The 13,072-nt window shown below is 46.9% G+C and overlaps 3 protein-coding genes across 3 annotated transcripts; all 3 read right to left on the reverse strand.

The window, feature by feature from the left end:
- Nucleotides 1–398: 398 nt before the first annotated feature.
- LOC120655944 lies at nucleotides 399–1,563 on the reverse strand. The gene is made up of 3 exons (XM_039933928.1): nucleotides 1,033–1,563; nucleotides 841–926; nucleotides 399–719 (listed from the first exon to the last, which is right to left on the reverse strand). The coding sequence occupies exons 1-3, from the start codon at nucleotides 1,219–1,221 to the stop codon at nucleotides 662–664; spliced, it is 333 nt and encodes a 110-aa protein (XP_039789862.1). The 5' UTR covers nucleotides 1,222–1,563; the 3' UTR covers nucleotides 399–661.
- Nucleotides 1,564–7,942: 6,379 nt separating this feature from the next.
- On the reverse strand, nucleotides 7,943–11,539 carry LOC120655943. The gene is made up of 3 exons (XM_039933927.1): nucleotides 10,663–11,539; nucleotides 9,611–9,737; nucleotides 7,943–8,385 (listed from the first exon to the last, which is right to left on the reverse strand). Exons 1-3 carry the CDS (start codon nucleotides 10,697–10,699, stop codon nucleotides 8,166–8,168), a joined length of 384 nt encoding a protein of 127 aa, XP_039789861.1. The 5' UTR covers nucleotides 10,700–11,539; the 3' UTR covers nucleotides 7,943–8,165.
- On the reverse strand, nucleotides 10,898–11,551 carry LOC120655942. Its single transcript, XM_039933926.1, has 2 exons — nucleotides 11,408–11,551; nucleotides 10,898–11,318 (listed from the first exon to the last, which is right to left on the reverse strand). The coding sequence occupies exons 1-2, from the start codon at nucleotides 11,516–11,518 to the stop codon at nucleotides 10,926–10,928; spliced, it is 504 nt and encodes a 167-aa protein (XP_039789860.1). The 5' UTR covers nucleotides 11,519–11,551; the 3' UTR covers nucleotides 10,898–10,925.
- Between the last annotated feature and the right edge of the window lie 1,521 nt (nucleotides 11,552–13,072).

Below are 13,072 nucleotides of genomic sequence, written 5' to 3' on the forward strand. Positions count from 1 at the left end.
GGACCCCGGCCGCGGCGGCGCAGGCGCAGCGCTCGGGAACTCGGGTTCTGTTTCGACTGCGCGCCCGGCCGCCGGCAGTGGCATGGCCTTCGCGCACCGGGCACGGAGCCACGGAACGCGTCCCGCAACCCCCACCGCGCCCGCCGTGCGCGTACTTTGCGGGACCCAGCCGCGATGGGAACAAGGCCTGGCGTGGATGGGCGCGCGGCGCCTCGAACCGGATTGCATGCGCTGCCACGCTGCCCGCCCCCTACCAGAGCTAGCACGGCCTCGCGTGGGGTGCCGGCGTGCCGCGCGCCGCAGGTGATCGGGGACACAGGATGCTGCGCTCCACGTCTCCCGTCAGATGGGCGAGTCTAGCACTTTATATTTTTGTGAAAGGAGTCCAGCTCCAGCACTGTTTACTTCTTTCTCACGCTGCATTTTTATTCATTATCGATTAGCTATGTACTGTACATGTTTATTCGAAAAAAAAACTATGTACGTGTAAGAGGAGCAACCGAGCAAGCCTCCATTTTGCAGCGACAAGGCACACCACCGCTACAAAAGAAAGTTCACACACCACAAGGCCGAGAAGCTTCCTCACATCCACGCCGTCACAGTGCGACGAGGAGAGGTTCTTATCTACATGCACGGATCCGTTGTACCCACATCCACGCCGTCACATGAGCATCGATCTGACGTGGCGATCAGGTTGGATGCGCCTCCTCCTCACCCTTCTGCAATCATCAACCAAACAAGAGCACACGCACACACGATCAGAACGGATTCCAGAACCCAAGGCGAAATTCGCTGGTGGCAAGGCAAGATCGAGGTAGCCAGCAGCATGTCAGTTAGTACCTTCTTGTCCCCTTTGGCGGCGGCGGCCTCGGCTTGTCCTTGTCCGCCTTCCTCCGCAGCTTCTCCAGCTTCTCCCGCTCCATCTTCTGCGCAATCGAATCAACCCGGCTCGGTTAGCACCGACGACCAGATCGCACGCCGTCGCGCCCGACCGCACGACGCCTAACAATCAGTTGACGAATCACCCGTCACCTGTATGTAGACGTTCTCGGCGGCGCGCTCCTCCTCGCTGAGCACCCTGCCGGAGGCTTTGTCGCTGAAGTAGCGCGGCGCGCGCCCGCCGCCGCCCAGGCCCTCCATCCTCCTCGCCACGGCCTCCGCGACCGCCGCCCACGCAGGCCGAGGGACGAGAGCTCCCCCCACGGCCCTTCTTGTAGCCATCCCCTTCCCCTCTCACACGGTCTTCCTTCTTCTTGCCACGCAAGAACACTGCACACCACACCGTCTGGGTGCTTCTCTTTATTCCTCCCCCAAGAACACGGCGACGTCGACACGTTGCCGGCGGCTCGCGGATCTGGATCGGATTTGCTCCGTTCTATATGTAGGGGACGTCCTCGCCTTTTCGTGTCCGGCCGACGCATCGAACCTGCTAGATTCTCACGGGAGCGTGGATAAGGACGACCGGATGGCGAACACAGTTTCGCGAAACCACGACCACGACTGGACATAAGTGGGTTCTCCAGTATCGTTCCGTTCCGTTCCGTTCCATCATTCTGTATCTACTAGCTTCGTGCCCGTGCGTTGCATGGGGCCTATAAATATTCCATCGCAATAGATGAGGATCAGCAACACAAAATATTTTTACATATATTAAAATCCACACAAGCAACCACGTATAGGCAACAAAATGACTCGACTTGATTGATCAAAAGCAAGTATAAGCAAAGCCAAAAATATTAGTGTACAATAAATTTTCTAACGCACGATCAGGTTGTCGTCATATAGCACAAAAGAGCTCTGTGTCGGCAATAGCTGATGCATTAGTCAAATAGCATAATATATTTGAGAGACAACCAAATAGTATTAGAGAATTTCATCAAACTGACTAAATAACTAATTCCAGACTGCACCAACGGCATAACTCGACGTGATTGATGAAAACCAGGTATAAGCAAAACCGGAAATATCGGTGTACAATAATCTCTGACAAAGCAGCAACCAGTGATCGATAAAAAACAATAGCTCACCATATGATAAATCCCTACCAGCACCTCTAACTACTTAATCAATGTTTGAGATATGGGGAATCAAGAAGAGCATAAGTGCACAAACATCATTAGCTGGTTAATGACATCAGCAACAATGTTTACTAATAAGTAATAACCATTCGAACATAAATGCTTGGGAAAGTGTTATATGTTTACAATCCTACACAGCACGTCCCCTGGACTTCCCTCAGGTAATATAGAGTTTTATGAAGTGATAAGCAAATAAAAATAAAAACAAGAGCTGTCAGAATGCCATAACAGTATGACAAAATATAGACATGCCAAGATACTCAAAAGTTCCAAACAAAAGTAGCGATGTCTAGAATATGGGACCCAAACTGTAATGGGTTTAGGATGAATTATTGTAAGTTAAAATTCAGACTTGAAAGGACCTCCAGCAACTGGTCATGTGTATCAGACACCTGGCATCAACAAATAAGACCCACCCACTGTTACGAAGCTGAACTGCTGAATTATTAAGAACAAAACTTCAAATAAAGTTTATACCAACCTCAAATCTGACTACATTTTTTCCATAAATAACATTTGTGGAGGATAGCTCATGTTTTGCATGAGGTTAAGAATCTTGATGAAGGAAAATGCACAAGCATCAGCTGAATGTTTGTGAAGGCCTATATGAAGGTTGATCTATGAATCAATATTGCAAAAGAGCAGACAGTGCTACAATAAATCTTCTGGACAAGGAAACCTTGCCGTGGAGGAGAAAGAAACCATGCATATGCATGTGTGCCTTGTATTTATCTAGGTCGCTAGCAGTGAGCGTTTGAATGTTCCCCTGTTGTTTGAGAATGATGCAAACAACCACATCATAGTTCAGTTGATTCACAAGTCAAAATAAAACATAAAAACCAGTGTTTGAGTAAAATGCTAGTGTCCTTGAAGAGAGGCCAAAGGTACATGACCCAAATGCTATTGTCCTTATAGCATTTATGAAACCGAGCCTAATTTACCAAGCTATGGGTAAATGATGAAGTAAGACCACCTTGATTGAACTCAACTTGGCCACAGCCATAGATATTTTTTACAATAATAGTGTGACTACGCATAAGTGGAATTTTGGTGGCGATAAGTATCGTCGCATTATCTGCACATCAGGCAGCATGGCCAAGTTTCTGAATCTTCAAGTGATCATCATAACTGCAATTTTTTTGCATTGGGTCTAGGATAAATTTATGCTGGTTTCAGAATTAAGGAATTGCGTACACTTTTGGGGTCAAAGCGGAGCGTACCTGGCAGGGGCGGTGGCTGAAGTTGTGCTCGTAGACGTCGTTGGTGACGTCGATGGCATAGCTCTTGTTAATGACGGCACACGGCGAGTGGGCACGATGGCGGGTGGTAATTAAATCAGTCTAGTTTATCATACCAGCTCCTGTCACTGTCGTTATACTCGGATCCTCAGCCAGGTACACCGGATGCCATCAGCGTCGGTTCCTGTCGGAGTTTGGGCAGATGCAAGATGCATAAGACAAAGCATGCCTGATCAAACAAAACTGTAGCCAGAATTCATGCAGGAAAATAAACATTCAGTAAGTTAGCTGGAGTCTCAAACTGGAGTCATGCTACGATGGCAAAATAGTCAGCATGACGGAACACAATAACTTAATCAGATGGCTTCCAAGTACGGAAGTACCCAATCCAGAGTTTCAGATTACCGTGTTCCAGTGAAGTTTTGAGAGAAGAGATTTGGTGTGTAGCTGAATGGCATGAGAGATGCTGCGAGATGGACAGTAAATTCTTGCATTCATCAAAGATAAAGTAAGAGATAATCCATACCAGTATGTCAGTTTATGTGGTTTGGCATTTCAACAAGCACATGGTGGACACGCCAACTCCGTTCACACCAAGCAGGTTGCTTTGATCAACAAGTGCAATCATCTCTAGGGGCTGGTTCTAGGTGATTGATTTGGGAGCCGAATGTCGAAAATAGGACCAAATTGAATCAAAACCTCCTATGTAGGTGTCTCTGACCTGGAAGCGTGATGAGCAACCAAGATTAGGAATCAAGTAACCATTAGAGGAGGGGATTCGCAGGGGTTCCTTGCAAAAGCTTGAGGGGCTCCTAGCCATGGCAGACACGGCTTCCGGCCGACGAGCTCGCGCGGTGGATGGGCATGTTTGGGATTCCGGAGAGGAGGGGGAGGGGAAGTTAGGGGTGTGCTCACCTATGGTGGAGGGGGCCGGATTTGGCCGGAATCCGGCAAGAGGCGACCGGCTTTGGAACCACTCCATGGTAGCGATCGGCACCGTGCGCTCCGGTGCGGCGGCGGCGGCAAGGCGAACCGTCTCGGCGCGGACCGTTTCGTCGCGCACCGGAGCTGCGCCGGCGGCAGGGCGAACCGGTGTGCCGGCGGTGTTGCGGACGACGGCGCGCGTGATCCGGAGCGCGATGCGGAGCTGCGCGCGGCGGCGTTCGGATGGGAAGTGACGGCGTGGGGGCTCGATGGCGTTGCGGAGCGGGACGTGAGGCGCGATGGCGTTTTTTTTGTGGGGGGTGGGGCGCAGCGATATCACTGGGCACTAGGTTCTCGAAGCCCAGTGGCATGCCTTCACAACATAGGTCGGCATTCCGAGAACACATACAACCTTGCGCCGTCAAAGCGTGCGCCACCTGATTAAATTCTCTAGCACAAAAACTCAAAACACAGGAGGCAAACGACATGTTCACAAGACTTTTGGTTTCATAAGCTATGCCTCCTATTGATGCTAGAGCAAAGGAATTTGTCTCCAACACCGACTTAGCCAACAAGGAGTCTGTCTCCACTATCACCTTCCACATTCCTTGTTCAGCAGCCTTCTTTATTCCCTCCTGGCACGCCAACAACTCTGCATGCAAGGCATCCATCAGGTGCGAGCAATGTCCTGCTCCGGCCAAGACAACTTCACCTGCATCATTTCTGATTACATATCCCCATCCTCCCACAGCTGTATCAGCATGGAATGAACCATCACATTTTATTTTGTAGATGCCTTGGTCAGGTCGTTGCCACTTCTTCTTTGTTTTCGGACCCGGAATAGTGACTGGCCTGCCTATTTTCATGAACTCATCCGCAGTATGTGCAATCAGCACAGCCAGCTGCGCCCCTTCTCTACCCTTCTCGCCTTCTCTTCTTCGGTTTCTCTCCTGCCACCATAGCCACGATAAGGTGACAACCTGCAGCTGCTTCTTTTCCGGTAAGCGCAGAATATATGCTATCACCCCCCGGGCCGAGTTCATCTCACCCATTGTTCTCCTCTCTTCTTCCAGTAACAGATCCTGCCAAACAGGTTTTACTGCTTTGCACTTGAAAAACAGGTGCCCCCCATCCTCATTCATCCTCTGACACACCACACAGCGTGTGTCCACTTCCATTCCTCTCCTTTGCAACCCCATCCGCAATGCTAGAGAGCTGTGAGCCATTCTCCAAAGAAAATGTTTAATTTTTCTTGAACATTTAATTTTCCACAGCCCCTTCCAGTGTTCTTCCTTCATCACGGATCCCCCCGATGATGATTGACACCCTCTCGTACTTCGTCTCTGTTCAGCAGCCCTCTGAACTTTGTATGCTGATTTTACTGTGAAAATCCCTCTTTTTATCGAAATGCCATGCTAGCAAGTCTTCCAAATCTGGGTGGGTGGGGATAGCAAGAATGGTATTTACATCTTCCGGCCAAAAGGTTTGACTGACCAATTGTTCATCCCACTGTCCCGACTGTGGATCAATGAGATCTTCCACTTTACTTAGCAGATTATTTCCTCGTGGGGTAATTGGTTTTCTGGACCACTCCCTTGGCAGCCGGGGATCCCTCCATATGTTTATGCTTCTTCCATTTCCCACACGCCATACAACTCCATTTTTCAGAACCTGAATTCCTTTCAAAATGCTTCTCCATGTATATGAACAGCCCCTCACATTCTTGGCATTCATCACATCCCCGTCAGGGAAGTACTTCGCTCGCAACACCCTGGCACACAACGAATCTGGATTGTGGATAAGCCTCCACCCCTGCTTTGACAGCATTGCTAGGTTAAAAATGTGAATGACCCTGAAACCGAGTCCCCCTTCTCCTTTTGATTTTGTCAGGGTCTCCCATCCTACCCAATGCATCTTCTTTTCCACTTTCTGATTACTCCACCAATATCTGCAAATCATAGTGCTAATTTGCTCACACATTTCTTTTGTAATATCAAAACAGCCCAACACAAAGGTGGGAATAGCTTGTGCCACTGCTTTGATTAAAACTTCTTTCCCAGCCCTTGACAATGATTTTTCCTTCCACCCCTGGATCCTCTGCCAAATCCTCTCTTTCAAATATGAGAAACAATTCTTCTTTGACCTGCCAATATACACCGGCAAGCCAAGGTATCTCTCATTCATCGTTTCCTTCGGTATACCCAGCACTTGCAGCACTTCTTCCTTCTTCTCTGAAGCTGTGTTTGCACTAAACATAATGGCTGATTTATCTTTATTTATAACCTGTCCCGAGAACTCCTCATACAAATTTAGAATCCCTTTGTAGCTGCTGTGCATCACCTCCATCCGCACGAAACAGAATTAAGGAGTCGTCGGCGAACAGTAGATGAGACACACTAGGAGCACTTGGACAGATTTTAATACCCTTCAGTCTTCCCTCCTCCTCTGCCTTTCTCAAGAGAGCTGAAAAGCCCTCAGCACATATCAAAAATAAATATGGTGACAACGGGTCTCCTTGCCTCAAACCCCTCTCCGGAACAACTACATCGGTGAGCTCACCATTCACTTTAATCCGGTACGAAACTGTTGATACACACTTCATCATTAGTTCAATCCACCTCTCATGAAAGCCCAATTTCTCCATCATTTCCCTAAGGAATCTCCATTCCACTCTATCATACGCCTTACTCATATCAAGCTTAACAGCAGCGTACCCCTCCTTTCCTCTTTTCTTTTTCTTCATATAGTGTGTCATTTCATACGCAATTAGGATATTATCCGAGATGAGGCGTCCTGGAACAAAGGCACTCTGCGCACTAGAAATGATATCAAGAAGGATTTTTTTCAGGCGGTTTGCTAGCACTTTTGACACAATTTTATATAACACATTGCACAAACTTATGGGACGCAGGTCCTTGATTTTGTCTGGCCGAGATACTTTTGGGATCAGCACTATTGTCGTGTCGTTCCAACCTTCCGGCATTGGGCCCCCATTCAGAACAGAAAGTACCTCCTCGGTCACCTTAGTTCCCACCACTTCCCAAAATTTCTTATAGAAAATTGATGACATACCGTCCGGCCCCGGTGCTTTCAGGTCACCAATTGAATCCAAAGCTACTTTCATCTCTCCTGCGTCAAACTCCTTCAGCAACAGCAAGTTCATATCAGGAGTGACCTTCCTCACCACAGCTTGGGTAAGTTGATCACGCCGCGCGCGATGGGAGGCAGGCGCGCACGATGGGAGGGTTTCGAGTTTGATTGGATCCTACTGCGTGTGTGCCTCCAATCGCCTCGTCGCTTGATCTGAGGGGCGAGGTTATGCGCTGGCTGAACCAAAGATTTGTCGCTCCAATGACGCACGTCGCACACTGCCGTCCCGCTTAGGGTGTGTTTAGTTGGTGAACTAGGTAAGTGCCCGTGCGTTGCAACGGAATAGCTAAATTTTTTTATATAAACACACAGATCGCATGATAATAATAATATAGTAAAATTAAATATCAATGTTAATAACATTTAATCCAAAAAGCAACAAGAGCAACAAAAATTTTCATGAGATTTGGAACTGTGTAAGGATTATCATCGAGCAAACATTAATATATCCATATTTTTCTATATGTTTTAATTTGTAGTTTTTTAAGAAACTTTATGTACAGATTATCACACAAGCTTGCTTAGTCTGAATACACTGTCAATGCAGTTCAATGCCAAGGAGAATTACTTCAATAGTCTCAATTATAAAGTTAACATTTTTCAAAAAAAATCACAAACATGTTCTCCAAATAAATAAACTTGTACAATTCGACCCTAAATAGATAAGTAAGATTTTATAGTAACAAAAGGAATAGTGGAGACTGATCAATGAACATAACTACTAATGGCCCTTTTCCCCACCCCCTTCTAATTTAACTGGCTCAGTCACCTTATCTCATGAACTGCTGCTCCTATACCCGCTGAAGCATAGTAATATATACATGATATAGTAGCAAAGGCAGTGAAGGAGATGGAGCTCACATGCCTCCCTGTTCACCTGCAGCGTCCACTCGTCCTCAGGGTCGGACACATAGTAGTCGTAGATAATAATATTTATAAGCTTTTGCTTCTCGATGGCCTGGTAGCTGGTACTCCATGACATTGGTGATCTCCCCCTGTTGGCATTGTCGTCAGGCTTAAAGCATAGCTATCAGGTACTGTAATCACACATGAAGCAAGTGTTTGTGGCACCAATCGCAGTAATTTTGAAAACACAAAACAAACTACCAAGAGATTTTGGCAATTAAATTCAAGTTGACTACTTAAAGCATATTTGTAATGGGCTAATGGCTATCAGGCATATCACCATCTACTGCTCCCAGTGACTGATTCTTGGCAACAATTCATTCCTTAGATGCTCAATTCAAAAATATTTCTTCTAAACTGATATAAACAGAACCATATGACCGATTGGCCAATTAAAAAATTTGGCGCAACTGAGGGTCTTGGTGACTACTTGTGGTCCCAATGATGCAACATCTCCACCAGTAATTAGTACATATTCTAATACCTCGAAGTGGTGACAATATTACTGGGACAACAGTATTTCAAAAGTTTTTATTAGTGCTGACGACCTAAGTATGGTACATTAAATTGTAGGGCACTAATATTCATTATGCAGTTGAGAATTTTATTCTAAACCTTGTGCTTCATGACGTAAAGTTTTCGGTCTTAATAGGCACACCATATCTAATATGCAAATGGATAAATCTCTACCAAAAGCATCTGCACCTGCAATAGGAATAGGAAAAATAAATGCAGTTCCAAATGAGCTACAGGAAAGCAAATAAAAGGTTCCCTAGATGAATCCTGAATTCATAAATGAGCACTGTAAGTTTGTCATTTGATTGTCTATTCAATTATTCAACATCATGATTTCATGAAGGAATGGAACATGGTTCTAGAAGTATCTTCCTATAGTGAATCCCCTTCTGATTCCTAAGTTTACACAAGCATTAAAAATAATTAAACTTTACTCATAATATAAATTATCTGTAATATTACAAATAGAGCCTTTGTAGCCGAAGAAGTATAAACCATACGTTTTTTTAAGTGAACAAGAAAGCAAATCAAAGAACATAATATCTAGTACTGAAGATATTGGGCAAAATTTCATGGCAATGCTTGTAGTAAAGCTCAGAATGAACCATTATGAGCAAAAAAGCAAGCAAACTATTAATGTGATCAAGACTGTTATAAATTTAAGCGCACATTGGCTCTACTAAAGAATGCCATGTTTTCAGTATAGAAGGCAAAAACAGAATTTGATGATATAAATTTAATGAGACCGAGAGTTGCACATAGCTATGACTATATGAGAAAAAGATTAGGAAGCCATACTGATCCAAACAAGAAGTATCAGGATTCTGTCTATCATCAAGTATCAAGGGGGCAACTGCTTGCCTGACATGCTTCAGCTCATCGCAGGCAGATCCAGCATACTGTTTACAGTTATAGGTCCTGCATACTGTTTACAGCAAAAGGTTAAGAAAGTTAGCAACTGCTTTGCCTAAGGTTTGTATACGATGGCATGTAACCTACAATGAAGTGCCTGAATGGCCTCATGCAGTGTAAACCATGCATCGCACTGCAATGCACTCTTGCATATCTCGGCTATGGCACGCGCAGCGAGCAGCGGCTCACCGCCCTCACCCTCATGTACCCTTTTGTGTCCTCTCCTCTAGCGACCAGTGGAGACAACGAGAAGTTGTGGAGGCATGAGCAGCACCACAAAAGGAAGGAGGTCGAGGCAAACCATCACCAAGTGCACTGCCTTGAATCATGACGAACTTCACCATTGGTTTCTGCCTAATAGCACCAGAGATTACTCCATAAATAAGTAACACCTTACTTTATCAACACTGAATGGTGCAGAAACGCAATACCTTGTCCTCAAAATCATGAGTTTTGCTGACTCCCTCATTTTTCTAATGTGGTCATGTGGAATCAACCAAATTAACACCTGCATAATTATAGGCACAAATTACTTGAATAAGATCAACGAAGCAAGTTATCAGTAACAATGATCAACAACACGATGCCAAGAGTTAGTATAGGCCAGTGGCAAGTCTTGAACTGGCATAGCAGGTGGATCGTTCATGCACATGAAGAGCAGCAAAAGGGGGCGACAGAGGCAGTGCCAAGATCCAGCAGGCTGCCCACACTATCCCTGGCTCTATCATCTTTCTCAAGCCATCTCGTGCTTTCTCTTAGAACAACAGCAATGCACAATTAAAATGCACCCAATTGAAGCAAGTGACTAAAAACAAAGCCACCATTTTCATAATGTCATATCTAGCATTCAGTCAACCGTCATACTGTATGCATACTGTAGGCAGGCATTGAAGCAACGAAATAATTGTAACGATGAGCATTGGGGGTAACAAAATTACCTCCTTGCGACTGACAGTATGTTAAGCCTGAAACCATGCAGATGCAGTGAACCAATGCAAAATCAGGTAACAGGGCCCTTGGGGCATTTCATCGAGCAGTTCAAGGGCACAGGCCACCAAGCGGAAAGGAAACAACAGATGAGCTTGACTGGTGGCTTCACGGTGATCGAAGATGAAGGGAGTCGGAGCCAATTGAAACACAGCATCATCCCATGCAAAGGGACGACTTACGTGGTCGTGGAGGCGAGGTCGGAGCGCCGGTGTCAGTCGAGCCTCCCAGGGAGGTGGCCGGGTGTGGGGCGCCACTTGCGCTGGCTGTCGAAGAATCTAACCGCCGTCGACCCGCCGGGTGGGAGCTCGCCGCTGTCGCTGCTGTCGGGCTGGGGCAAGGGAGCCGCCGTCGGTCCGCAGGCTGGGAGGTCGCCGGTCGCCAACCGGCACCTCACCCGCGGGAGGGGGATGGGTCGTCCGTGCGTCGCGACGGCGGCGAGGTCGTCTGAGCCGCGGCGTGGTGGTGCTGGAGTGATCCGGCGGCCAACGGTCATCACGAATCGAAGGACCCCATTACTCAAACTCCCGCCGCAGCAGCCATCCCCGCATCGCAACGCCGCCATGAGCCCGTTCCCAACGAGCAGGAGAGAGGAATAGTCGTCTATCTAGATGAATTTGTTTGAAAAAAAATACAAGCACCTGATGTGCATGGGATGAATGAGGTGCAGATGGCAAAATCGATCGGGCATCTCACCTGATCAGAGGTACTGGATGGTGTAGATGGCCGCGGCTGCACCCTGAGCACGTCGCCATACGCGCGTCGGGCAGCGAGCGGGGGTGGCGGGCCGTGACATCGCCTTCGCATCGCATCTGCTCCTTGGGGGGGGGGGGGGGGGGAGGCCGGACTGGGGGAAGCCAGGCATGCGCCAGATGCGGCGCGGCGGAGGCGGTCGGCCTTGGCTCTCGCGGCGGAGGAATCGGAGAGGAGGGGGAGCGCCGGGCAAGGGGACGGCACCGGGCGTCGTCGGAGCTGTGTGAGGGCCCCGGCGGCGCGGCGGAGGCGGGCGGCTGCGGATCTCGCGGCGTAGGTTTCGGAGATGATGGGGAGCCTGGTGGGCGAGGGAGAGAGCGCCGGGCGTCAGGCAGAATGATGGTCGGGGCCTCGGGGGCGATGCAGCGGCAACTACGCGAGTACGAGGCTCCGCTACAGTTGGCCGCCGTGTAGTTGAGTCACTGTATGTGGGGCCTGCACGCGTGGGGCCCACATGGCAGTGACCCAACTGCAAGAGGAGGTAACTGCAGCGGATCCGGTTCCGGGAGGTAACGATAGATCGCACCAAGCGACGTACGACGGAAGGGCGCGTCCCGCTTACAAGGAGTGGAGAAAAGTTTGTATTTGACTAGCATATTTCGTTATTTTTTGATAATTAATGTCTAATTATAGATTAATTAGTATTATTAGATTCATCTCGTAGAAATCAGTTAGACTATATAATTAGTTATTTTTTCAACTGTATTTAATACTTCATACATGTGTCCAAAAATTCGATGTGACGAGTACTGCGCAATTTTTTTTGGAAACTAAACGCAGCCTTAGGGAAATTTTAGGAGTAGAGATAGAGAAGAGACTAGGAAGTGTGGATTATTAGTAGAAAGTGTGGATTTTTATGTCCCAAGTACGGTAGTATTTAGCATATTATTAGTAGAGTGAGCTATCGTATGAGATTTTTTTTTGTTTTGGTTAAACTTGTGGAGCTTAAATTTCGGTGGATGTCGACATTTTATTCTAATGAATCTAGATTGATGTCGGTATTACATGGAAGATATAAAAATCTTGCAACCGAGAAATGGGTTTGCTGATACACTATAATCAATGTGTACTTGTGCTTAATTTATTGCTATAATGTGTACTTGTGCTTAATTTATTGCTATCTATCCGGTGAGGAGGGGGATACGTGTCATTGTGGCCTATGTATTTTCTTTAGATTTGGTCTATCCTATTTCTGACCATAAAATTGGTAAAAAAATTAAACCCGCCAACAGCTTTGCTGCCCAGCATGTATTGATAGAAGAGTTAAAGCTTTACAAAATTACAGGGAGATAAACGAAAACAAAAGGTGGAGTTCACGAGAACTACTAGCCAAGGACAATCTATCTCAGGTTTTTTCGGCCGGCCATGCACGCCAGCACCACATTCTTGCTTCGTTGTTAATCTTCATCAGCACCTGTTCAAATGTGTCAGAAAAGGTTGCTGAAACTAAATTTATAATCAATGTCTAAGCTAGGATAAATTTGTTATTCATTTCAAATAAGCTTATTAAGTTTATTTGGGTTGTATGTAAATCATAATGGGCTGTGAAGGTAGGTCAGTCGATGGGAGCAGCGCAGGGCAGGCAGCCACCTTCCAGGCTTCCACAAT

This window comes from Panicum virgatum, chromosome 1N (genome assembly GCF_016808335.1).
Source record: "Panicum virgatum strain AP13 chromosome 1N, P.virgatum_v5, whole genome shotgun sequence".
Lineage (NCBI taxonomy): Eukaryota > Viridiplantae > Streptophyta > Magnoliopsida > Poales > Poaceae > Panicum > Panicum virgatum.